Here is a 25,200-nt window from a genome sequence, read left to right on the forward strand (position 1 = left end):
ACCTGGCTTAGAAAATACATTTCTGATGACATGCTGTGTTGTTGAATAACAACAACAAAAAAGCATATACTGACATAATTGCCAAAATCAACAAATGTAGCAGATAGCAATCATAGAATGAGCAGTGATCAAGAGCTGATGTTTATGGGGCACTTACCATATGCTAGTTTCTACTCCAAGCTGCTATAATCATAATTTGGTAAGAACTCTGATTGAAAGAGCTGTTATCTCCCATTCCATAGAATAGGAACCTGAGGCTCAGAGAGGTTAAATAACTGCCCAGAGTCTCTTAGAAAGTACTTGGTGGCCGGGAATTCAAACACCAGAATTGGTCCAATTCTCTACTTTTTTTTTTTTTTTTCTTTCTCCTTCTTGGTGCTGGGGACTGAACCCAGGGGCACTCTATTCCCTCAGCCCTTTATTTTATTTTTTATTTTGAAACAGGGTCTCACTAAGTTGCTGAGGCTGGCCCTTGAACCTGCGATCCTCCTGTCTCAGACTCCCAAGTCCTGGAATTACAGACAGATGCCAACAAGCCCAGCTGACCCCCCATTCTTTAAACCACACTTCAAACTAAACTCCCCACATGGGTTTGTTCTGGGCATTTTTGTGTCTCTCTTGGCTTGTTTTCAGCCTGAGCTTGTGCCTTCCCCATTTTGGAAAAACATAGCCAGTGCAGGAGGAAATCCACACTAGTCTTTGGACTAAACCCGGGGCTGGCAGGCTTCCTGAAACAGGGTGCCAAATGGCTGACCCTCGTTTTCATGCCTTACGGTGGAAAGCTTGGGGCACCAGGGAGTTCTTTGAATTTCTCTTTCCCAACTGCCTACCCTTCTTGAGGCAATCTTTCTAACAGGCTAGGTTTTAAATCTTATTGACATCACTGAAGAAGAGAGGATTTAAAAAAAAAAAATCAACACATGGCCTGGGAGAAAGTGGCAGGTTTTCTTCCAGATTTTTGTTTTCGTTTTCTTTATTTTGTGCACATTGCAAAACCTGCTTTGGATGATGATTTTGTGCAGTTGCTGGGTAGCCTCTGAGCAGCTGGTGCCAGGGTTTTACCCAGTGCATTGCAAAGCCCTGTTCTGTGGGCCCATTTGGGTCCCCATGTGCTGATGTGAGCTTAGCTTGTGTGCTATGCGCAGAGTGGAGGGCAGCATTCAGAATTCTGTTGGATGGGTAAGCACTGACAACATGTCTGTGGGCCTGAGAGCCAGTTGCACGGGAGACAGGCAGGGACCTAGAACCCTAGGCCTGCAGCTGAGCTTCTGTGGACCCTGGAGGAGCCCAAGTACAGTAACAGGAAAATTCCACTTAAGCAGAAGCCTAGGGGGATGAGTGGATTGGGCGTGGGTCGGCTAGAGCCTGAAGCTGCTTAGTTAGGAATGTATTTGGTCACTTTTTGCTTTCTTAGCCCGGAGTGTTCATTTCCCTCTAACCATTATACAGTCTACCTGCCTGGGGATTTTCTTTATGGATGATTTAAAATTTTGCTGTATCTCAAGGGGTTTTTTATTCTGATGAACCCGATTACATTAATAGCAATATAATAGCTAGCTAATAATATAATAGCTAGAATTTACTCAGCACTTAACCATATGCCAGGCTCCACGCCAAGCCTTTGATCCTCCTAAGAACTCCGAGGGTGGCTGTTTGCTTTTATTCCCATTTTATAGATGAGGAAACCAATGTTAGGACAGATGAGATCACGGGCTCACCTGTCTTTAGACGGATGGCTTCCCTGTCCTCTCGTCAAGAACCCAGGGCGGCTGGATGCCAGCACTTGGTGTGTATTCATTCAGTGGCTGTTTTGTTGAGCCAATGGCCATGGGGCTCTTGGGTTTGAACCCAGGTCTGATCTGACTCTGAACGCATGTGGCTCCAGAACTCAACTTGCTGTTTCGGGTCTTCATAGCAGCGAGTCGGATTAACCCAGTTAGGGTCCCAGTGACCCAAGGAAAGACTATGGTGGCGAGCGCCAGGCTCCCGAGCTAGTTCCCGGGCACACAGGTGTTAAGGGCGTCACATGAACTGCCATTCAAGAGAAAGTGCTGAGCTGGCACTGTGCTTTGGGCCCCTGTGTCTGCAGAGTGAGTTGAGCTGAACCTTGAAAGATCTCTGGTTAGGAGAACGATACTCACCTTCCCCTGCGTGGGGACTGAGCTCCGTGTCCCAGGTTCTATAGCAGGGATCTCATTCAGTCGGCTTCCCTCATTCAGACACTGGGGAAACTTTCAGCCGTTAGAGTTGAACTCTCAAGGCAAAGCCATTTTCCAGGGTTCACAAAGAGAGGAAGAGCGCCCCATTTAGGTACCCAAAGGAACCATTTCTGACTTGCCCAGTTCCATGTGGCTAAGAACGGCCAGTTATCAAGGTGCCCGGCCCAAACAGCCTTTGTCGATTGCATTTATTCACACAAATCAGAGGCTCCCCTTGGCTCCCTCTTCACTCCCTGCAGTGAGGTGGCTTGCTCAGGGACACGAGCCTTTTCTGGTCAGCCTTCTTGCTTGTACGTCATGGGCCTCAGTATGGATAAGCTGTTCTCCATCTCACACACCCTCTGCGGGTGCACCGTTCCTATCGCCGTGTTATTAGCCTCATTTTGCAGGCTAGGGTCTGAGCCTGTGTTCTTGACCGTTTTGCTTTGCAGCCTGAGTTGGGATTAGGAGCATTTTAACATTTACTTGTAACTAACCAGTGCCTTCTAGAACCTTCCACCATCATCTCCCGGATGGAGAGAGAAGGTGGTGACCTCCATGCGGGGGGTTGGCACCGGCTGCAAGAGAGCACCCAGGGCTGGGTCAGATGGGTGAGGAGATAAGACTTGGGTCTTACCTTCGCGCTCTCTCCCTTCCCGAGGACCAGGCCCGCCGTGACCGGACTCACCCCTCTTCTCTTAAGCTTAGGCTTCTTTCCATATCTTCCGCTACTGTCAAAAAATGGAGACCTGAGAGTCTTGTCGCCCAAATCCCTGAGAGCTGTAGCAATGGAGATGGCCAGGTTCTGTGGTCAGGGCTGGTGGGGATTACGAATAAACCAAAGCCTGGGAAACTTTCTTGCTATTTATAGTGCGGGCCTTGGGGAGGAGGGAGGGAGTAACCCAACTTGACGCTGTTGGAATTGATTTTGTCTGTTGAGATGATATACTAATGAGCCCAGTGGTTAGCTCCCGATCCTTGCTACGCCTTCCCAGGCCAAGCCCTTTTAAAGACCAAAACCATAGCAGAGAGCACGTTGGTTTAGAGGCACGCCGGCCCCGGCCGCAGAGGAGGGGCCATCAGCTCTGGAATCGACGAGGAATCGGAGGCCACGTTCCCTCCCGCACTGGTTAGCGGGGCTTACTAGTTCCATGCCTTCAACTAGTTCTTTCTTTTTTGTTTTTGAAGCAGGCATGACATTTGGTGTCTGGATGTTGATGGGGTGGAGATATATATATATTCTTCCAGTGCTGTTTGGTTATTTCAGGAAATGTCTCTCTTAGTCGGTCATGAGTCAGGGAGTTTGCTGGCGACCATTTCTCTCTCTCCAGGGAGAAAGTCTTGCTTAAAACAGCCCAGAGATCTTATCTCCTCAAATCACCCACTTTGATTATAACATCCATTGTTCTGCTCTTTTGCTTCTTGGCCTATACTAGTCAGGCTGTATATACAATTGGGAAAAAAAAAAAAAAAAAAAACAGCCCTGGATGTTGGAAGTGCCCCGAATCTCCCGGTGTTTCGGAGGAGCTGTGGGAAGTGGACAGAACTGTATTTCCTTCCCCAAACGAGCTTATTGTGCTCAAAATATCTCTAGCTTAGTTTATTAAGGGAAGCTGCAGGCTGGGGGCAGAGCAGCCTCCTCCCCTGCAGACTCTCCTTAGAGCTGCCATCCCATTACGCCTGCTTCCAGATGTTACGCCATCCCCTGGAGGGGGCAGCTCTGGGTCCCAGGGATGCTTAGATCCCTTGTGGTGCAGCCCTGTGGCTCTCGCCCCCCACAGGTGGGTCGGTCACTCCCTCTGGAACTGAAGAAGGAATGCGGGGTGTGGACTTCCTTGAGTGACTAGGATTAAGGCAGTGGAATCTGCAGTCAGACAGCGAGCGTGGGCAAAGGGAATCATTGTGTGAGGCTGTCCGCACAGAAAGGCCGCCTTCATCTTTTGCTGCGCCTGGTGGACAATTGAGACATTGAGTTTACGTCTGAAAGCGGAGTGGGCCGCAGTAGTCTAGCAGACCTCCCAGACAAGCTTGTAGGAGAAGCAAATAGAGATGGGGATTACCAACAGGGAGAACTACCCGGGCAGAGTCCTGAGAGAGAATGTTTATTTCCTTCCTCTCTAGGAGGGATTTGGAAAGAGCCATAATCCTGGGTTAGGAGTAATTTGTTACAGCAAGATGATACTTGAGTGGCAAGCCGGGTCTGGCTGAGGCAGCAAGACGTGCTTGCAGGGGGGTCGTGGGGCCCGCGAAGGTCAGCCTGGAAGAAATCTTCACCCAGCCTCGGGGTTGTTCCTCCCTGAGCAAAATTAACCAGAGGCACCGCTGACCTTTTGGCTTCCCGGGTGTAGCGTTACGAAGCATCTCCACATGCTTGTCACAGCTAGAATTTGACAATAAAAATGTGGACAGCAAGGGAGACCTTGCTGGAGCCAGCGACCTCTCAGATGTGACAGGGGAGCGGGGATGCAGCCTGGAGTTGGTTTCAGCTGGTTTCTGCACAGGCTGACTAGTACAAAGTGCCCGGCTGTCCAGTTTTTGATTGTGTTTTGTTGTGGGGACTGGTGGAAAATACGGAATGGGGTTGGGGGAGAATCTAATTGGAAAAACCCGAATCTTGAGTGCTCTGAGCTACGGAGAAAGAAAGGAATTTAAAAAATTCTTCATTTTAAGATCAGCTGCAATCAGATGATTGATGCGTTTAAGATAATCCTTCCAGGTCATCAGGGCCCTGTTACTCTTTGGCTTTCTAGCTCTCAAAGGTCACCTGATGGTTACATCTCTACCACTTTCCGTGGCAGACCCCATCTCTGGCTTTTAAATTCCTTGTGTAGTTGGAGGGGTGAAAACCCAGCAAATCTTAATCTGCCTTTGAATTTATATGCCTTTGCCACTTATTTCATTGTCTGGCTCATCTTTGGACGCTGAATAACTGGTGAGGAAATCTAGTCAAGAGACTTTAGGCAAGAGGTTTCGTGCCCATTTTTTTTAGATAGAACAACCGAGGCGCAGACAGAGGAGACTGAACCGTGGGATTTGGGTTTTCGAATTGTCTTTGATTCTGTTGACTCCAGTGCTGTTTGCTTTTATGCTTTGAAATAACCATACACGTCTGGTTCTCTTCCTCATTTTTCTTCATCAGCACCTTTAATCCAAGGTCCAGGGTTGCCTGCTCTTTCTTCCCTCATGAAGCCTTGGTGTTCTCCTCCAACACCAACCAGAATCCCATTTGGAAATTGTTTGTTTCCCAAGAAGTTTTGGAGGGAATGACTTTTGTTGTTGCTTTTGTGGCTCTGGGATGGAACCCAGGCACATTCAACCTCCGAGCTACATCCGCTGCCCTATTTTTTATTCTTTATTTTAAAACCAGGTCTCACTGAGTTGCACAGGGCCTCACTAAGTAGCTGAGGCTGTCCGTGAACCGCAATCCTCCAGTCTCAGCCTCCCGAATGCTGGGATTACAAGCGTGCGCCACCATGCCCGGCGACTTTTTTTTTTTTTTTAAATAAACAATGGCTTTACAGCCAATCACAGTGGTGCATGCCTGTCATCCCAGTATTTGGGAGGCTGATGTGAGAGGGTCGCAGGTTTGAGGCCAGCCTCAGCAACATAGTGATGCTTATAGCAACTTAGTAAGACCCTGTTTCAAAATAAAAAAGGACTGGGATGTAGCTTGGAAGTAGAATGCTGCTGGGTTCAAGCCCCAGAACCAGAACAAACAGACAAAAGACAGGTGTGCACATTCTGTGCGTTCTTGTGCGCGTTATGAGTCAGGCTGAAGTATGAATAAATATGGTTAATAGCCTTCTCCTCTTTCCTTTTGCCACTTAAACAAATGTGGTAAACAGCAAGCGGCTTGGTGCTTTCTTTTTTCTAAAGTTTTTAAAAATTGAGATATAATTCACGAACCATAAAATGTACCTGCTTAAAGTGTACAATCAGTGGTTTTGAGAGTAGTCACAAGATTATGCAAATACCATCACTATTTATTTCCAGAACCTTTCCATCACTCTAAAAAGAAACCTCACGCCTTCCAGCAGGCACTCCCCTCCTGTTCCCTTCCCTCAGTTCCTGGCAACCACGAATCTACCCACAGATTTGCCTGTTGTGGATATTTCATATGAAAGGAGCCATACGACATGTGACCTTTATGTTTGCCTTCTTTAAGATAGCCCTGCGTTTCCACGCATCAAACCCAGTATAGCGTGTATCAGTACTTCATTTTTGTTATTGAGTAATATTCCATTTTGTGGATATACCATGTTTTATTTATCCACCAGCGGTGGAGACTTGGTGCCTTCTTATCCCAGGATGCGGAACCCTATTCAGCCAAGCTCCCAGGGTACCACTCACTCCCCAGGATGCTCCAAGTCTGGAGCTTGTTTTTCTGGTCTGCAGAAACCTGTATCTACCTCAGTATGTCATGGAGACACAGGTGGCTACTAAAATATTCCCATTAACGTGCCTGTACTTGACCTTTTTTGTAAGTAATAGAAAGTGTAGTGACTACAGTGATTGGTTTTTAAGATGAAAGATGATAAATGCTTTTCTGCCTAAAGGTAGATGGTTGCTGGTCTTCCTCTGTGTGGAGTTCCCCACGGTGGTTTGCAAGCATTCATTATTTGTTCCCCATCAGTTTGGGGGCCACGGGGAAAGAGCTTCCATGGCTCTGTCTGGAGGCTGAAGACTGGGCGACCTGTTTGTCCCAGGTGGGAGGGCACAGGCTTCTTCTTTGCAGTTCTTCCGGGGCCAGAACGTTCCTGGAGTTCTTAGGGACTTGGGTGCTTGTGGCCGAGCTGTTGCTGCTTAGAATCCACAGCCCTTTGTGTGGGGCTGCCTGGAGACTTGGAGAGAGCCAGGCCAGGGCTGCATTTGTTCACCATGGAATGGGAATGTCCCTGAGGCTGGTCTCCCAGCAGCCCCAGCTGTGGGGACTGCCCTGTTCTTTGGTCCCACGCACCTCCTTGGCCTTTTAAAGATGTCTTTTCCTTCTTGGGTCTCCATTGCACAGTCTGTGCAGTCTCCTTTGGGAGTTGACATAGAGTGAACAGAAAGACTCACTAGGTTGTGGGTGAAAAAGTTCTGCATAGATAGCCGTGGTGGCACCCACCTGTAATCCCAGAACTTGGGAGGCCGAGACAAGAGGATCGCAGTAGAATGCCCTATTATTGGAGGTAGAATGCCCCCTGGGTTCAATTCCCAGTGACCCCTCACCCCCTGCAAGTTCTGCATGGAAATGCCAAAGCCTAGTTCAGAAGCCTCAGTAACTTGTGCATATGACTGAGTCACTTAATTTTCTCTGCCTCCCTTTCTTCCGTTTTTTTTTTTTTAATTTTTTGTTGGTGCATTGTAGTCAAACATCTTAATGGAGTACAAGAGGGTGGAGGCATACATGCGCACACTGCCCAGTGAGCCCTTACCCAGTTCCCGGCCCCCCTACCCCCCTTCTCATGTAAGATGGGTCTGGAGATTGTTGGCTTTTACCACCTAAAAAAAGATGACAGTGACAATCAGTTTAGAGGTTTAAAGAGCTTTTGGGAAATAAGATGGAATCTGCAAATGTACCGCGTACTTTTTACATGTACGTGTTACATACGTGTCACATACCCCAGCAGCCTAGTTGGTGGTAATGACTGGTCACCAGAGTTGCCTGACCCCGAGCCCACTCTGGGTGATTAAGCAGTTTTGGAGTGGGTCAGGAGAAAGCTCTCTGTAAACAAGCCGAGGTCTGGGTACCAGGGGATCACGTCACCATCATTAATGGAATACTTCTTCATGGTGCTTCTCCCTCCTTCTTAGTCTTCATCCCTTTACCATCCATTTGCTTCTCTGCTGTGCCTCAGGTGGCTTTTCTGGGCCTCAGAGTACCTGGGCCACACCCAAGGCAGAGGATACGTGTATTAGTAAGTGCTGCAGGAATCTCTGTGTGACAGTAGGAAGGGGTTTCCTGCTACAGACTTAGTCTTCAGAGTGGGGAAGAGGGTGCCCAGTTAGCAGCAGTGCTAGGCCTGGAAAACTGGTTTCTAGACACCCCCACCCACAATGTGCTATTCCCAGGAGCACATAATCATTATTCGAAGTTTGGCTTTTCAAGGAGGAGGAGGGAAGGAAAATCTGACCCCAGGCTAAGGGGCCATTTTTGTGTAAGGGAAATGGCTGGTAAAATTCTGTACAAGCCCTGCTTCCATGAGCTCTTATATCCCTTCTAACCTGCAGAATGCAAAGATAACCCAAGGGCGGGGCTACTGAATGAATGGGTGTATGGGTAAAGAGATCTGTGAATCCCAAGGTTTTGTTACTTGATTTTTTTTTAATAGTAATTTTCTTTGGTTTATGTCTTCCTCCCCACCAATGGCCTCAGTAGCTCTGGTAGAAAAATCTCCTTAGCAGAAAACATTTTAATATTTCCCATGGACCTGGGAGGGAGAGGCGGTAGATGTTGAGATGGGTTACCATCTTGGAGAGGAGAAAAGGCTAGCCTTGGAGATCTGTGCGATGTTCTCTTGGAGGTTCTTTGAGACAGCCATCTCTGGTTGGAGTTCAGACAAAGATGCTCAGCGGGAAACCAAGAAAGGTAGTGGGCGGGGATGGTTATGAGGTAAGTCAGGAGAAAGTCCAAACACAGCCGGTGGTCTGGACCCCTGCACCCTTGACTGCCAGCCTACCGTGACCTCAGGCAAACCCGGCCCCGCTCTACTGGCCTTAGTTTTCTCCTTGCTAAGATGTTAGCTCTGCCTTTCTGCTTGCTGGCTTCATAGGGCTATTGTGAATGTAATCAACTGAAAGATACCATGAGTGTAACGTGATACCTTCAGATTGTTTCGATTGGAAAGGTTTACGAGCTTGGTATGGTAGTACATGCCTGTAATCCCAACTCTTGGGAGGCTGAAACAGGAAGATCACAGGTTTGAGGCCTGCTTCAGCAATTCAGCGAGACCTTCCAAAATAAAAAGTGCTGGGGGTGTAGCTCAGAGGTAGAAGACCCCTGGATTCAATCCCCATCAACTCCCCTCCCAACAGTTTTATGAGAAAAGGCTGACTATAGGATTTTATTTAAAATCTCAGAATGGCCCATAATGACAGAAGATGAAGCTATTAAATTATTTCATTAAGTAGCTGAGGCTGTCCATGAACTGCAGACCCGCCCCCCCCAATATATATATATATATTTCACATAGGTACCTTGATGCCTCCCACTTCCCCCATGTCTTTTCCTAGGTCATCTGTAGTACCTATTCATTGATTGGTTGAGCATGATGCTGGGGATTGAACCAAGGGTGCTCTACCATTGAGCTACACCCCAGCCCTTTTTATGTGTTATTTTGAGACAGAGTCTTGCTAGGTATGGCAGGCTGGCCTCAAACTTGCAATCCTCCTGCCTCAGCCTCCCTAGGGGCTGGGATTATGGGTGCATGTCACCTCTTACACTTATGCTATATCCCAACAACCAGAAATCATACATTCTTGAATTTTTTTTCTAGGGCAGTCACACTTTAGAGGCAAATAAAACCTTTTAAAATAGAACCTCTTTGGGTTTTTCCAAACAAGCAATTCCTGGAGCATGTTTTAACCTAGGGCAAAGCAGCTTGGTCTTCTATATCTTCTGCATCTATGGAAAAATTGGCCAAATAGACTTTGTAATGATGCCTCGAGGATCCTGCAGGATTCTGAGGACCTTCTGAAAAGTTCTGCATAGTTTCAGCATTAGTTATATATTTCATTGGTGCATACTCTTAAACGCAGAGAGAGTAGGACTGAGCACTAAGTTAATTACAACTTTTTATATCTTTTCTTCTTGGTGGTGGTGCTGGGGTTTGTACCCAGGGGCATTCTCCTTCCAAGCTATAACCCAAGCCCTTCTTTTTTTTTTTTTTTTTTTTTTTTGTGGTACTGGGGTTCCTGGAAACCCTTCTACTTCCAGGCTACACTCCCAGACCTATTTTTATTCTTTATTTAGAAACAGGGTCTCTTAGGCCAGCGCTGCTGGCTTCGAACCTGCACCATCCTCCTGTCTCCGCCTCCCAAGCGTGGGGATTACAAGGGTGCTCCACCAGGCCCAACCCAAGCCTTTTTAAAATTTTTTTTGTTTGGAAACAGGGTCTTGGCTAGGTTGTTGAGAGTCTTACTAAGTTGCTCAGTCTGTCCTTGAACTTGCAACCCTCCTGTCTCAGCTTCCCAAGGACTGGGATTACAGGCCTGTGCCACTCCACCGGATTCAACTTATTGTATCTTAACTATTGTGTGTAAGTTGGGATTCCTGGGTCTACTCAGTACTTGTTTATAGAAGACGGGCTGAGTTTTCTGCTTTCAGTTTCTGAGAAATGCCGCCAGTTCAGTTCAGGCTGTTGTGTAACAGTCTCGTGCGTGCACATGTCTCTTAGGTGTGCCTCTTGATGCGAGTTCCCGAGGGAACCCGTGACTGCTGCGGGGTGGATACGCGCGCTTCCTATGTTCTTACTTAGTAGCATGTGTTTCTGGCACTTTCTTCCTTGGGATGATTAGCTTCTGTGCCTTTTCTAAAGTTGAGCGATGTGGAAAGCGTGGTCACTGGTCTACCCCCGCGCCGTGCATTCGTGGGGAGTTGGTGTGAGTGGATCGTCACAAAGCTGCCTTGAAGGGGAGAAATCTTAGTGACTTTGGCTGTGACGGGCCATGGCTGGCTGTATAGGCAGAGCACTGACTTTCCTAGTAGAAAGAAAACACAAACAACTTTCCAGGACTCTATTGAGTTAGGAAGACCTAAGCAGTGGAAATCCAGAAATCAAGCATGCATTCAAGTAATTTGACTCTTTCTTTCTTTCTTTCTTTCTTTCTTTCTTTCTTTCTTTCTTTCTTTCTTTCTTTCTTTCTTTCGCAGTACTGGGGATTGAACCCAGGGATATTTTACCTCCAAGCTACCCCCCCCCCCGCCTTATTTTTCATTCTTTATTTTGAAACAGGGTCTCACTGAGTTGCAAAAGGCCTAAGTAGCTGAGGCTGTCCTTGAAACACAATCCTCCTGTCTCAGCCTCCCAAATGCTGGGATTACAAGTGTGGGCCACCACACTTGGCCCTTTCTTTCTTTCTCTCTTTCTTTCTTTCTTTCTTTTTTTCTTTCTTTCTTTCTTTCCTTCCTTCCTTCCTTCCTTCCTTTCCTCCTCCTCCTCCTCCTCCTCCTCCTCCTCCTCCTCCTCCTCCTCCTCCTCCTCCTCCTCCTCCTTTTTCTGGCAATACTGGGGATGGAACCCAGGGGCATTCTTCCTTCAAGCTACCCCCAACCCTGTTTTTATTATTTATTATGAAACAGGGCCTCACTGAGTTGTAAAGGGCCTCACTAAGGACACTGAGGCTGTCCACAAACAGTGATCCTCCTGTCTCAGTCTCCCAAATGCTGGGATTGCAAGTGTGCGCCACCACACCCGGCTTGATTTCTTATAAAATGGATTTTCCAAGGAGAAAGCACCATGGATCAGAAACAGCTTGGGTTGATAAGGTTGTGTTGTCCTTTGGTGAAGGAAGAGCTTGCTGTCCCTGGCTGGTGGGCAGACTGGGACCTCGCTTTTGGAAGAAACCAGCTTTGCTTGGCTGGACAGTCCATTCAGGCTCCACGCTGCCTCTTGCCCTCTGTGCGCTCCGCTTTCCACTGTCAGCCAGGGCTGATGCCATCTCCTGATGGCGGCCAGAGCCGACACCAAGTCGTCTCTATCCCACTTTGGCATTTGCGAAAGTTCTGCCTGTTGGAAAGTTCTAGAGAGAGAGGCACTTCTGAACTTAGGCGGTTGATGCCAAAGCTTGGGGGGTCACTCCCCCGTGACCTGAGGACACTCCGGTAGGACATTCCGCCCATCACTCTCTGGGCGTGGAGAAGTGGGCGAGAACTTTTTAACACATGAACCTTTTCCAGTCAGACTTGCTCAGGGATTTCTAAGACTTCCATTTTGGAAAGGAGGGGTAGTTACTTCGGTGAGATTGTGGTCTGGTGGTTAGACCTTGTGACTGGGAGTCTTGGCCAGTGGGTTCGGATTCTTTTCCCAGCCTCTCCCCCAAAACCCGAGTCTGCCGGTGACGATTCAATTCAGAATGTTGCCTTAGGGCCATCGAATGTACTTTGTGTGTGTGTTTGCGTTTCGCGGTCTGGACGGAAGGCCCAGCAAGGGACCACGTCCTCCCTGACCTGCCTGTAGGCCGTCACACATGCGGGCCAAGCCAGGCTCGCCACCTGTTATCATATGGTCTGTGAGCGGAGCATGACTTTCATTACTTTTAAGTGGCCTAAGAAATCAAGAGAAGAATATTATTTCCTGACACGGGAAAATCATATGAAATTCAGATTTCAGTATCCTTCCATTAGGTTTTATGGTAACCGAGCCATCACACAACACAGGCCTGCTTGGCCGGGGCCGCTTTTGAGTTTGGGCGGCAGAGTTGAGTCGCCACCACAGGGGTGGGCCGCGAGGCCCCAGATATCTACTATCTGGCGCTTCACAGAAAAGGTTTGCCAGCCCTGCCCTGAACAAATAAAGGGGACAATCTCCACTTGCCTGTCCATCTGTGGGACGGAGTAAATAAAAAAGAAGTGCCGGGAAGCCTTGCTGGCATTTAACCAAGGATGTGAAGTCTCCCGGCGACTTGGTCCTCGTGGCCCTTTGGCTTCTGCTGTTTGTTTAGAAAAGAAACTTGTCCGCCGGGCGTGGTGGCGCACGCTTGTCATCCCCCCGCTTGGGAGGCGGAGACAGGAGGATCGCGCAGGTTCGAAGCCAGCCGCGCTGGCGTAAGAGACCCTGTTTCAAAAATAAAAATATAAAATAGGTCTGGGAGTGTAGCCCAGAGGTAGAAGGGCTTCCAGGAACCCCAGAACCACCACCAAAAAAAAAAAAAAAAAAAAAAAAAAAAAAAGAAAAGAAAAGAAACTTGTCCAAAGCCCTCAGTAGTGGCCACAGGTGGCAGGTTCTATGGCTGCTAGGCTGTTTCCTAAAGGAGCCTTCAGGTTTGGGACCGTCCTTGTCTGCCTTTACTCTCTTCTTTCATTGGGAGAGGTGGAAAAGGAGAAGAAATTAAAGATGCTTACCTTTGTTTGCTGACGATTTAATAGGCTTTCTAGCCTCTTTTATGGCTAGAAAGCCCCCTGCTTTTGTATATATTTCGAGATTGCCCACAAGTCCAAAACTTAAGCTCCCTGAGATATATAATGAAATACGATTTTTTTGGGAAAACCCTAATGGGCCATGATCAGAACATTATTATTAAACAAAGGATGAAATGCTTAAATCAGGATGCCTCCAACCCTTAAATAAAATGAAAGCCGAGAGGACTCCATTTCAACAGTTTCCAATGTAGGAATTCCCACAGCCCCATTTGATTGCCGTTTGTTGAAAAGCTTAATGTTTTTGCAGGCAATTCATAATTTCCACATTGAACAGCCTAAGAGGAAGAGAGCTGGAGCCCAGCGTTGTTTTTATAGTGGGATGGTGGGAAACCCCCCCCCCTTCCCCCAAAAGGTTATAAAACTAAAGTTGCGCTGTTGGGAAAATGTAGCCTGGTGTTCCAGCCTTTATGTAAATCTGAGATGCCTTCTCCTTCAAGTCTTCTTTAGGACCCAACAGAATAGAATTTCCTGCTGTTTAATGTCTCCAGGAAGGAAAAGATTTCCTCCAGGCTGTAATAGTACCTAATTTCCTTTTTCTTCCCTTTATTTATTTATTTTCCCGATTAATAAGGACCAATTGTAGAAGATGAAGGAACCTGGGAAACCCATTGCTTTTGGAGCAGGTTAATAACTTCCTTTAAAGAATCCTCACAGACTGCTTACTTCCCCAAAAGGAACCTCATCGGCCTGAATGCCAGTTAGGATTCTAAGGGACGGACCTGGATTTGTGGGTGCCCAGCTGTTCCTTGGCATCAAATTGCTTGCACTGGGAAAGAGAGTGTGGGGCTGTCATTTTGGAGTTCCTGCAAGTCTGAGGGATGGGGGCTGTCTTCCTCCACCATCTGGATTTGGTTAGCTCTCTCTGGGCAGCAGGGCCGAGTCTCATTTCCTCAAACCAGTAATGTTATATAGGCAGTGATCCTGGGCTGCCCTAACATAATTGAAAATTATGTGTATTGTAGGCTCGGAGCGCTGAAATGTAGGCTCATAAAAATATGTGGTGCAGGTAGCCTACGGAGATTGAATATGGCATACAATGAGGCTTTATGTAAAGGAGGGATTGTTGGCCTGGGCGTTCATATTGCATTGTGGGTATGACAGTTCCTGGTGGGGTCTTCAGAGCACGTCTGTCCCTTTAACCTGGCCTCAATGTCCTGATCTCACGGAACTGGTATTAGGATGCAGTCAGATCCGTTTTGCAGGTGGCGGATGGATGATGGAACCTGTCTGCTCATGGGGGAGGCTAGGTTTGCCTGCCCAGCTTGGGGTTTTTGTGTGATGGAGAGGGGAGTGCGGCGGGTGTCCAGTTTGGTTGGCCTCAAGGAAATGACTCTATTGAGTGGTTTTGACCGATGTGGCCTGTGTATTTATGTGGCAAGTGAGAATGGGGTGAGGCGGGGCAAGATAGATTCCCAGAGCCCTCTGGCTTGGGTGAGAGGCCGAAAGAGGCCTTAGAAACATTTACTTCTGTGGTTCTTGACTTGAGGTGATGCTGGTATTTGGAAATGGTTTGATTATAAGGATAACTGGGAGGTTCCTGCTAGGAGTCCCCACCTGGGGACCTGGAATCCTAGGATTCCTTCATTGTTGGGGGCAGAGCCCACCCACTCCCCCATCCCAGGTGGGCCAACCCCTTAAATTTATAGGTGAATAGTGGAGATTTGTATAAGAGATTTAGGACAAGGTCTTGTGTCCAGTTACCATAGAACCAGTATTGGTATCCAGGCTTCCTCAGTTGGAGGCTTCTGGGCTAAAGTTCTGAAGATGTAGAAGATGCACTGACCTTGTATAGACCCAGGGTAGAAAAAATCCATGTAGTTCATGGGTTAGTATCTTCCAGCACTTAACAAGAATTGGATTTATTTTTTATTTGCCAAACATTGTATCTTCAAGGAAACTTGGGTTTGCTTGTGGGTACCTTTGGCTCTTCGAAATCTTGTAGGGTGCTGAAATATTTTGTGACCCAACCAAGATCTACTCTAGTATTTTCTCAGAAATCTGATCATCTTCGGTGGCATTGCTTGGACATCTTTCCCAAACTCTGACTTGATTTACCTGTGTGTGTTGACTCCCTCATAAGTTCATAAGTCTCCTGAGGTCAGACATCTTTGTTTCATCATAATGCTTAGCAAAAGCCTGGAACAAAACAAGCTTTCATCGGTGTACCTTGAATAAAAATTTCTGTAGAATTAATGTTAAAACTGAGCTAGTTGCTTTGGGTCTCTAAAATAATAAGGGCTGCTCCTCATACCCTCTAAGCATTAACTGATGCCTTGATCAATTGGCTTTTGAAACCTTAAGGGCTGGTATTGATGTCCTTAAAAGCATCATGTTTTAGTTTTTGTTCTAACATTTTCCCGAGTGAAAGAGTTGTTCCCCACAAAAACTCAATGCTTGGGAATTACACATATGCTAATATCTCAAGGACCCGGCAAGCCACCTCACCTCAGTTTCCGTGTTCTGCAACATAAAACGAGGAATTGGATCCATTGATGGTTCAAATCCCTCTGACAGCTGACAGATTACTTTGGACAGAAGCTGTGTGTGTTCATTTCCTACTGCAGAAGAAGGCAGGGAGGGACATAATTGCCTTATACCTTTATTTCAGCTCTGTGTTAAACCTATGTACATTTAAAATTTGTATTACCTTTGAAATGCCTGTAGAAATTGTGTTGTGCCCTGCATCTCTTGCCCAATTCCCCCCCCTCCCCCCGCAATGATACTAAAGATTGAACCTGGAGGCACTGTACCTTCAAGCTACAGTCCCTGTTCTTTTTATTATTATTTTTTGTTTTGAAACAGGTTCTTATCCGATGACTAAGAGTCTCACTCTATTGCCGAGACTGTCCTCGAATTTGAGATCCTCCTGTCTCCGCCACCACCCAAGTACTAGGATGACAGATGTGTGCCACTGTGTCAGGCCAATATTTTTGTGTTTTAAGCATTTGGGTTCGTTGAGGAATTCCATGCTCACCTTACTTGAACACCTTCTACTTGGGAAAGGACAATCGTACCTATCTACTCGACACTCTTAAACGTGAAGGGTGATGGCCTTTGAAAGACAAAGTTCACCAAAAGAGCAGATTTGGAATTGATGTTTTCCTGGGACATTTCTGGCTTGGGATTTGTGTTTGTTTTTTCCCTTCTGGATAGCTCTATGTTTCCGTCTGTCCCCTCTCTGTCTACCTCCCATACCCCCTTCTAGATTGTTCTCCCTGAATAGGGAAGCCATTTTACCTGAAGCCATCCTATAGGTTGACTACAGAGACAAAGCCCCAGTTGCTAGTGACATTATTGTTCAATATATTAATTAATTAATAGTAATTTAACATTAACTAATATTAATGTTCAGTATTTCGTTGCTTGCCGTGCTTGAGTATGTATTACTTAATGAGTTACACCTCTGGTACGTGTGTACATCTCAAGATAATTTACTTCTGTAAATATCACCCTTGGAGTCATGTTTTGTGAAAAGATCCTGACTTCTCATGGTAGAAATATGACATTGAGCTTTAAGGAAGAACTTCTTACTGCATGATATTTTTCCTCTTTTATTTTTGCATGCTTCTAAGTTTTTCAGTGTATGACCAGGTAACAGCTCTTTCTTTGGTGAGCTATTTTGCACTTCTGGGCTGACTTCCTTGTTTCTGGTTTTCCAGTATCTTCAGATGAAATGGCCGCTGCTTGATGTTCAGGCAGGAAGTCTTCAGAGCAGACAAGCCCTCAAGGATGCCCGTTCACCGTCGCCAGCACACATTGTTGTAAGTGAACCCCAAAACAGATGCACCTTTATTGGGGGGACAAAGAAGAGAATGCTCCTTTGATGATAATGGTCCTTGTTTTTCAGTGTATCTTGAGTTTTTAACAAATATTCTTGGATATGGTTTATATCTGTCAAGTGCTCCTTTCCTGTGCTAGACCTTATTGATTGTGACCTACTGGAAGTGCACAGCGTCTTCTCTCTGCTCTAGTCTCAGCTCTAGATCAGGATCTAGTCTTGTGGGCTCGAGTTAATCAGACACAATCATTGTAGTTGGGGGACACTAGAAATGGTGTCAGAGCAATTAAAAAATATGCAATTAGGAGAGGCAAGCTAGAAAAGAAGGAATTAGAAAAGGGAGCTCTGGTTTGAGATTTTCCAATCTTGGTTCCCCTGCCTATATGAATATTTGTTGTAAAATAACATTCTATACTCACATTAGAAAATTTTGTTTGGGCTGGCTGACTGTAAACCTAGATTAGAGATAAACTTAGAAAGGCTAAAATTCAATGTAATCTGTAGATCCACAGCTTTGAAAGTGTTGGTTTGACACTTTCATTTGTTTTTAGTGCTTAGAGACTACAACATAAAGTATGTGTCTACATATATTTTTAATGGACTTTCTTAGGATTTTGTAGGCTCTGAAAGTTTGTAAATTAACCTCTTGAGAAGATAGCTCAGCCTTATTAGAATATTTATTCCCTTCTATATATTTATATCATGAGCTGGACTTCATACTTTTGAAATAATTAATGAGAGACATATTTTTATAATGAATTCATGACAGGTAGAATTATGCAAAGCATGAAACAATTCATGTATTTTTTATTTAAGTAGCACAAAATGTTACCCATTAGTGTATTTTGCCGCTATATTTCTTGTAATTTCTAAAAACTGCAAAATAATTTTCTTAGTAGAAAAATCTTCAGATACGTTGTGTCAAATATCAGGCCAGCTGGCTCTTCCTTTAGTAGTTTGCCATACTTGAGTATGTATTATTTAATGAGTCACACCTCTGTGGTACGTGTGGACATCTCCAGATAATTTATTTCTGTAAAAACCACACTTGGAGTCATGTTTTGTGAAAAGATCCTAACTTCTCATGGTATAAATATGGCATAAACAAAGGGCCGACCTCTGCTAGAAGCGTCCTCCTTCCTCCGGCTGCCCAATTAAACGATGCTCAACATACGTGTGCTTGCGGAATGTTAAGATTTCAGGGCTGCAGATGACTTTAGAGCATTTAGACCCAACCTGACCTCAGCAAAGGAAACCGAGGCCCAGAGATGCCTTAAGTGAATTGCCCAACGTCACACACCGAGTTAGGAGCCAGAGCGAGGACCGGATTCAGTTCTCTGCTTTTTTTCCCCCAGAGCCTCCTGGCATATTCTCTCCTGTAGGAGGTGAAAGCAACTTTCTGTGGCTGGCTCTGTTTTGCTTGCTATACTATATATTGGATTATACTGTAAATTGTCACCGGGGACAATGGCAGAGGTGTAAAGGAATTGCTGGCTCTGGGTACTGATGTAGGAAAATGCCATGTTTAAAAAAAAAAAAAAAAAACAACTCAATCTATAGAATTTTAAAAAGAGAGTATGACCATTTTAGAGTCTTAAGAGTGAGTGAGGAAGGTTCTCCTTTCCTGCCTCTCTGAATTTCCTAGTGTGGTTCCAGGCTTTGAAAATCTATTTCTCTGCTTTTAGGAATACTTGATGGAACTTTCCCACATATTTTAGCTTTAGAGAAAGGACGTTATATTTAAAGTCTCTTGGAGGCTTTAGTCTTTGAGTCTAGAGAGAAGATGTGGATCCCAGATGTGGTTCAGAGGGGGCACAGCCCCTTGTGTTTGTGGTACAGGATCTGTAGATTTGTGGGGATCAAACCCCTGCTGCACTTAAGACGAGAGGTTGTCCTTAGAAAATAAGGTCCTAAGAGCCTTATTTTCCATGTACAAATTAACGATCTGGAGGAGATGGTAAATTTTTTTTTTCCAGATTGGAGCATGGACTTTGGCGAGGGGAGCAGAGGGGGGACTTAGGCTTCTTTTTCCTCTGTTATTTAATAGAGGGCACATTTACCATAGCAGCTGCTCTGGCACACACACATCACCTTTGTCCAAAGGCGCCATGGCTGGCAGCTGTTACACATTCTTCTATACCTCCTGCCTTGCTCTTGGGCCTGGGGACTAGCCGTTGCGTAGAGGTTATGGGTTGGTGGTGGAGGAGCTCTGGGAGCTGGGGAGAAGAGCAAAGTCATCTGTTTGGACAAAAGGCAGCCACCTTTGGGAACACTCAGGGCTTATTGTGGTAGTGAGTGGTCACGTTGGTCCTAAGAGTCGGGCCTGTCCTTGTACGTGGATGCACTCTTCCCCCAGGCACCAGAGGCAGGAAGTACGGTGATGGGAAAGTGTGGTGCAAAAAAGGTTGGGACTCATCAGCCTCCTCATCCATCCATCTGGTCGCCTGTACTTTTTGGAATCAGGGATCCATACACTTTGGGACCACACGTTTATAATGACCTTTTCACTGGACATAGGGTACAATATTAATCCAAACCAACCATTCTTTGGCAGGTAGAGAGTATCTCTGTATTTACTTATTTACTTTTTCTTTACTGGAGATTGAACCCAGAGGCATTCCACCTCTGAGCTACACCCCCAAAGCTATTTTTTATTCTTTATTTTTGAAACAGGGTCTCAGCTGTGGAGGGCCTCACTAAGGTGCTGAGGTTGGCTGAGAACCTGCGATCCTCCTGTCCCAGACTCCCAAGTACTGTGATTACGAGTGTGCACCACCACGCCCCGCACCCCTGTATTTTTAAAAGGAGAACTCTGAAGCGTGGCTGTTCTGTCACTTAAGCCTTGGTACAGTTGAGCAGTGGCCAGGCTCATGTTCAGATTTGGTCATGAATAACTAACTCATACCACATACACCACCTCTTCCTCTCACACTCTGTTTTTTTGTTCTGTTAAACAAAATATTGTCACATCATAGTGTTTCACCAGACATGTTTCAAAATAATCGCCTAGAGATTGCTTCCTGATTTCTCTGAAATTTGGGTTGATTGTAACCTTAGGACCAAGCGATTTCATAATGATTTCTAATGTTTCGCTTTGAAAATAGAGAAGTGTTCAGGGTTTGCTGGTAATCATCAGAGGCTACATCTACCACAATGGCTAAGAAAATAACTTTCTTCAGTACCTATTGGGGCAGGCTCCTCACACGGGAATTTAAAGCATTTTGTTGGATTATTTTAATCTGATTGAATTTTTTTCATATGTTATGTGAGTTACCACACTGTAAAATATTGATGTATTGATGTATAATAAGTGGTCTTAACGAGTGCAGTTTGCTTGTGTGCTTGTTTAGTTAGCAGGACTGAGGATTGAACCCAGGGCCTGGTGCATGTTAGGTGGGTGCTGTGAGATATATCAGCCCTAACCTATAATGCAACAGATTTTACAGTATCTTGTTTTTATAACCTGGTGATTCCTAACCTTTGTTCATGGGAAAGAGGAAATCATTCCCCAGGGATATTTTCTTGAGTGGTTGTCCCCCCAAAATGAACAGTCAGTCCTTCACTGTTCTTTACCAGTCTCCCTACAACCCCTGCTCCCCAACCCACAAATTTCCTGACTTCTTTTGTAGTGGGGGAGGTAATAAGAATTGTTAACTCTGATCTACACCTCCACTCATTTAAAAAATATTTTTGTTTTGAAATAGAGTCTCGCTGTATTGCTGAGTCTGTCCTCAAACCTGTGATTCTCCTGTCTCCGCCTCCCAAGGATTGGAATTACAAGTGTGTGCCACCACGCCCAGCCCCCTGACTTTTTAAAGACATAGAAGACACTAGCCGCACATGTCAAGGCCCTTGACTTTCCCTGTCCCGTTTTCTAATTCCTGTAACTAGCCCATTTATTTCCGGGTACCGTTTTGGATTTATATTTTGAGTTCTTGGCCCTTGCTTCCTCTCGCAAGCCCTGGGCTGAGCTGCGCAGCCGTGCGATTGTGAGGCTGACCCGCCTCCAGCGGTTGGTAAGCTGTGGGTTAGGAGCTGCTCCCTGGGTACCACCCCTGGTGTCTTTGCTTTACAAAGACTTTTCATTTAACTTCCTTTGTACCTGGCAAAAAAAAGATTCTGGGCCAAAACTGGTGGTATTTTGGAATAGTATGTATCTTACAAACCAGCAAAAGGCTTCAAAAGTTTTTACAATTTTATCTTGGGGGTTTCCTTTTGAAGTCGAAGTGGAATTTTACCTTGGGGTGGATTTCTAGTATTTCTCCGTCTTGTGTGTTTTGTTGTGTAATGAGCATCGAAGTGTGGGCTAAGAAAGCAGATTGAATCCCGAGGAAGAAAGCCTGTAGACAGCGGTGGTGTCAGTTTTTTGTTGTTCTTGCTTAAGTGCTGAAAGAGAGCAGAAAACTCTTATGAAATTTAAAAGGATGTGTAGGACCGCAGACAGGCCGTGCTGTCTGCACCGAGCTGTTTCTAGTAAGCTGAGGGCACCAAGTACCTTTCGATTTTATTTCTCAAAGAGTCTAGGGGAGCCTACTGAATTAATTAAAAACACCACCGTGAGACCAGCCTCTATGTTTCATCCATGTGATGTTTTGCGGGGTTGTTTACTGAGGGTTCTTTTACCCCGTCACGCTGTACGTTTACTGGCATCTGGTATGTGCTGGTAGGTTCTGTGCTAGATGCCAGGGTTGGCAAAATCGTGCCAGCCCCTCGCTGTGTGGGAAACCAAACTCAGAAGGACCGCAGGGCATTCCATGCTCTGAGAGTGTCACTTCGGAGCCTTGCTTGCTTTTTTTTCCTTTTCTTTTTCCCTCCCTCCCTTCTTCCCTTCTCCCCTCCCTTCTTCCCTCCCTCCCTTCCTCCCTCCCTCCCTCCCTCCCTTCCTTCCTTTCTGTGGTACTGGGGATAGAACCCAGGCACATTCTATCTCTGAGCTATACCCCCAGCCAGATTTTTAATCTTCATTTTGAAACAGAGTCTTACTGAGTTGCAAAGGGCCTCACTAAGTAGCTGAGGCTGTCTGTGAACCGCAATCTTCCTGTCTCAGCCTCCCCAATGCTGGAATTATAAGCGTGCGCCACCACACCTAGCGGCCGAGCCTTGCTTTCACCTGTAGAGTTGGCAGGGATTATGGGGTCAGATGACCTCATGAGAAATGGTGTTCAAGAGAAGATGGTTAATAGCTACAGAGATGCATTTGGATAGAAGAAATACCTTCTAATGTTCTAGGGTACAGTAGACTAATTGTGGTTGGCAAAAGTTAATTGCATTTTTTTTTTTGAGGTACTGGGGATGATATCCAGGGGCATTCTACCTCCGATCTACACCCTCAGCCCTATTTTATTTTTTTTTTTAATTTTGAAACAGGGTCTCACTGAGTTTAGTTGGGAAGGCCCTCACTAAGTAGCTGAGGCTGTCCTTGAACTGTGATCCTCCTGTCTCAGCTTCCCAAATGCTGGGATTACAAGCTTGCGCCACCACGCCCAGCTTTAATTGCATATTATAAAACAGGTAATAGAGAGGATTTTGAATGTTCTGGGTGCTGTTACCCTTATCTGATCTTTGCTCCTCTTATACATGTATTGATACTTCACACTCTAACCTAGGCATATGTATAATTATTATGTCAATTAAAAATAAATATCTAAAAATGGGATTTGAATGCTGTTAGAGTGGGCCTCATGAAGGTGTAACAGAAGGGGTGAGATTAGGAGATCATCTCAGAAAAGGAAGGATGTGTATGCAGGTCCTACAGGAGGAGTGGGCTTTGAGATGAAGATGGTGCCAGAGGCTGAGTAGGACACGGGAAGAGTGGCCGAGGTGGGCTATGGACCGGACGTGGCATCCATTCCTCACCACTCGGGAGCATGGTAGGGTGTGGAGGTCACCATGGGGTGCATTGTGCTGCGGGCCATGGGGGCAGTAACATGGACAGGTTTGGGGAATGGGGGCAGAGCCCACTGGTGGATTAGGTGCTGGCACTGAGGGATTTCTCCAGGTGGATGGAGAATAGGTGGCAAACAGGTGGATGGAGCAGGTTTGGGTGGAAGAGAGATTATATATGTGTCAATTCAACCAACCAGATTCATTCCTCCTGCAAATGGCGAGTGAGTGCTAACAGTCTGCAAAATGGCTTTCTGGACACTGAGCCAATGAGAAATGGTAACCCCAGTAACAGTGAAGAGGACGGTGGCACCCCCAGGTGCCAGGCATTGTTCTGCATGCGTTGTGTGGATGTTGCACTATTGCTAGTCTTCAGGGGAGGCACCGAGCATTGCAGAGCTCAGCCTGTGCTCAGTAGTGGGAGTCAGGATGTGAACAAAGACCTCCTGGCTCCTGAGTGTGCCATCCCATTAACCACTGCAGAGACAGCTGGGAAGGAGACAGGCGCGTGGGCACCTAGGGCCCTGGGTGCAAGGTATGCCTGTGCTGCCAGGCGGCACCGCAGGGCAGCACTTCTGCACCTGGGCCATTGGTGGCTCCACGGCACCTGTCGGCTTCCAGGGACACACATCAGGTTGGCTCGGATTTGGTTTCCAAGTTATAAGTCTTGGGGCTATTGCGGGTACCTTGTGGGAAGGGTCAGTGAACCCCCAGGGGAAGGGGTGAATTTTGGGTGATGTGACAGTATGCGCCTGTTCTGATTTGCTAAAAGCCTTTTCTTTTTCCTTTATTTTGGGCAGACTGCATTCCCACTACTACATACATATGTACTTCCCTTGTTTTTATTTATTTTTAAAATCCATTCATCTCTGACTCAGACAGACTTTCTAGAATACTTAGCATGTGTTTCCTGGTGGCAGCTGAGTCAGAACTTTCCCATTTCACGACAGGGCTGTGGAGAGGGAGGCTGTGTTGTCTAAGGATATCAAGCCGGCCTTTGAGCATTGAAAAAGTATTATTACTGTTATTATTATTTTTAGTAGTAGTAGTAGTAGTGGTAGTAGTAGTAGTAGTAGTAGGAGGAGGAGGAGGAGGAGGAGGAGGAGGAGGAGGAGGAGAGCTGGGAGTACCTAATGTGGAGAATCAGCCAACTGGGTTATGTTTTTTAGGGGACGGAGTAGTAGATGGAATCACAGTGCTTTGAAGGAAATGTGTGGTGTAAACCCCAGAGTGGACACTGGGCCATCCTAGAGTCTAAGGCCAGAAGTTCAAAGCATCCTTCTGTCCTCCCAGAAATTCTGCCCTGTGGTCAGGGGCTCCGAAGTCCCTGAAGTGTGAGTTCCTGATGTGGTTGCTGACCACCATGGGGGTAGAAGTACTGTGTCAAGAGGATTGGGTAACCGTGGCTCTGTCCCCTGCAAATCAGAGCCTCATTTTCAGGGCCTTAAAATCCTACACCAACTCCCTGACTGCCTTCCTTCCTGTGGTTTTATTGCTGTTGGGTGGTTGACTGTGGTCCTGGTTGTCTTGGACACTTACAGAGACGGGGCAGTCTGTCTCCTGATGGAGACCATTTCTTTAGATGTAATATGGGCGCGTAAGAGAGTTCTACCTTTATGGTGAGCTGAAACCTCTCTTGAGATGCTTGTTCCTCGATGGGTGCCTTGCTCTTTATGCCTGCATCTGCTTCAAGTTAGATGTCTTGACAACTTGAAGATAGCTATGACATCTCCCCCGCCCCCATCACCATATCTTCTCTTTAGAATCATCCTATTATAATTTACATCTCCAGTGCTAATATCTCAAACTATTTAAGGATGAGGATGGCTAACTTCCACTCAAACATGCTACCCCTAAAGTAGGCAAACCTAATTTTTGAGTCAGTGCGGTGTTCCTCATTCATAAACTTTCTGTTCATTGTAGACAGTTTGGAAGGGAGCCCATGATCTTACTACTCAGAGATTACATTATGAATAATTTGGTATATTTCCTCCTAGGCTTTTTCCTCTGAATATATTAATATTTATATTTGTTTTTTAAATACTTGAGCTCATGATAGGGCTCAATATTTCTAGCCTTGTATTCATTTAAAATGAAAATCGCTGTAGTTAATAAGCACTTCCCCATGTCATTAAAATTCTTAAGGCTTTTTAATGACCACTAACAGCCCATAACATGATCATACCCAATTTACTTGATCAGTGCCACATTGTCGGGCC

At 45.9% G+C, this 25,200-nt stretch overlaps 1 protein-coding gene and 1 long non-coding RNA gene across 26 annotated transcripts in view; one reads left to right on the top strand and one right to left on the bottom strand.

The window, feature by feature from the left end:
* The window catches only part of LOC308262127, a 253,083-nt gene that overhangs the window by 81,001 nt on the left and 146,882 nt on the right, over nucleotides 1-25,200 (bottom strand). The window lies entirely within an intron of this gene.
* TCF7L2 (transcription factor 7 like 2) overlaps nucleotides 1-25,200 on the top strand; it is a gene marked incomplete at both ends in the record, with an annotated part of 212,447 nt that overhangs the window by 70,906 nt on the left and 116,341 nt on the right. For 24 of the 25 annotated variants that reach the window (XM_080694523.1, XM_080694512.1, XM_080694530.1 and 21 more), the window contains one exon: nucleotides 16,980-17,081. The exons of the other annotated variant lie outside the window; for it this stretch is intronic. In XM_080694523.1, the coding sequence (XP_080550649.1) occupies nucleotides 16,980-17,081 (102 nt within the window). The remainder of the gene's footprint in view (nucleotides 1-16,979; nucleotides 17,082-25,200) is intronic. 25 annotated transcript variants of the gene reach the window in all.

Source organism: Muscardinus avellanarius (assembly GCF_963383645.1).
Source record: "Muscardinus avellanarius genome assembly, chromosome: 4".
In the NCBI taxonomy this organism is placed as follows: domain Eukaryota; kingdom Metazoa; phylum Chordata; class Mammalia; order Rodentia; family Gliridae; genus Muscardinus; species Muscardinus avellanarius.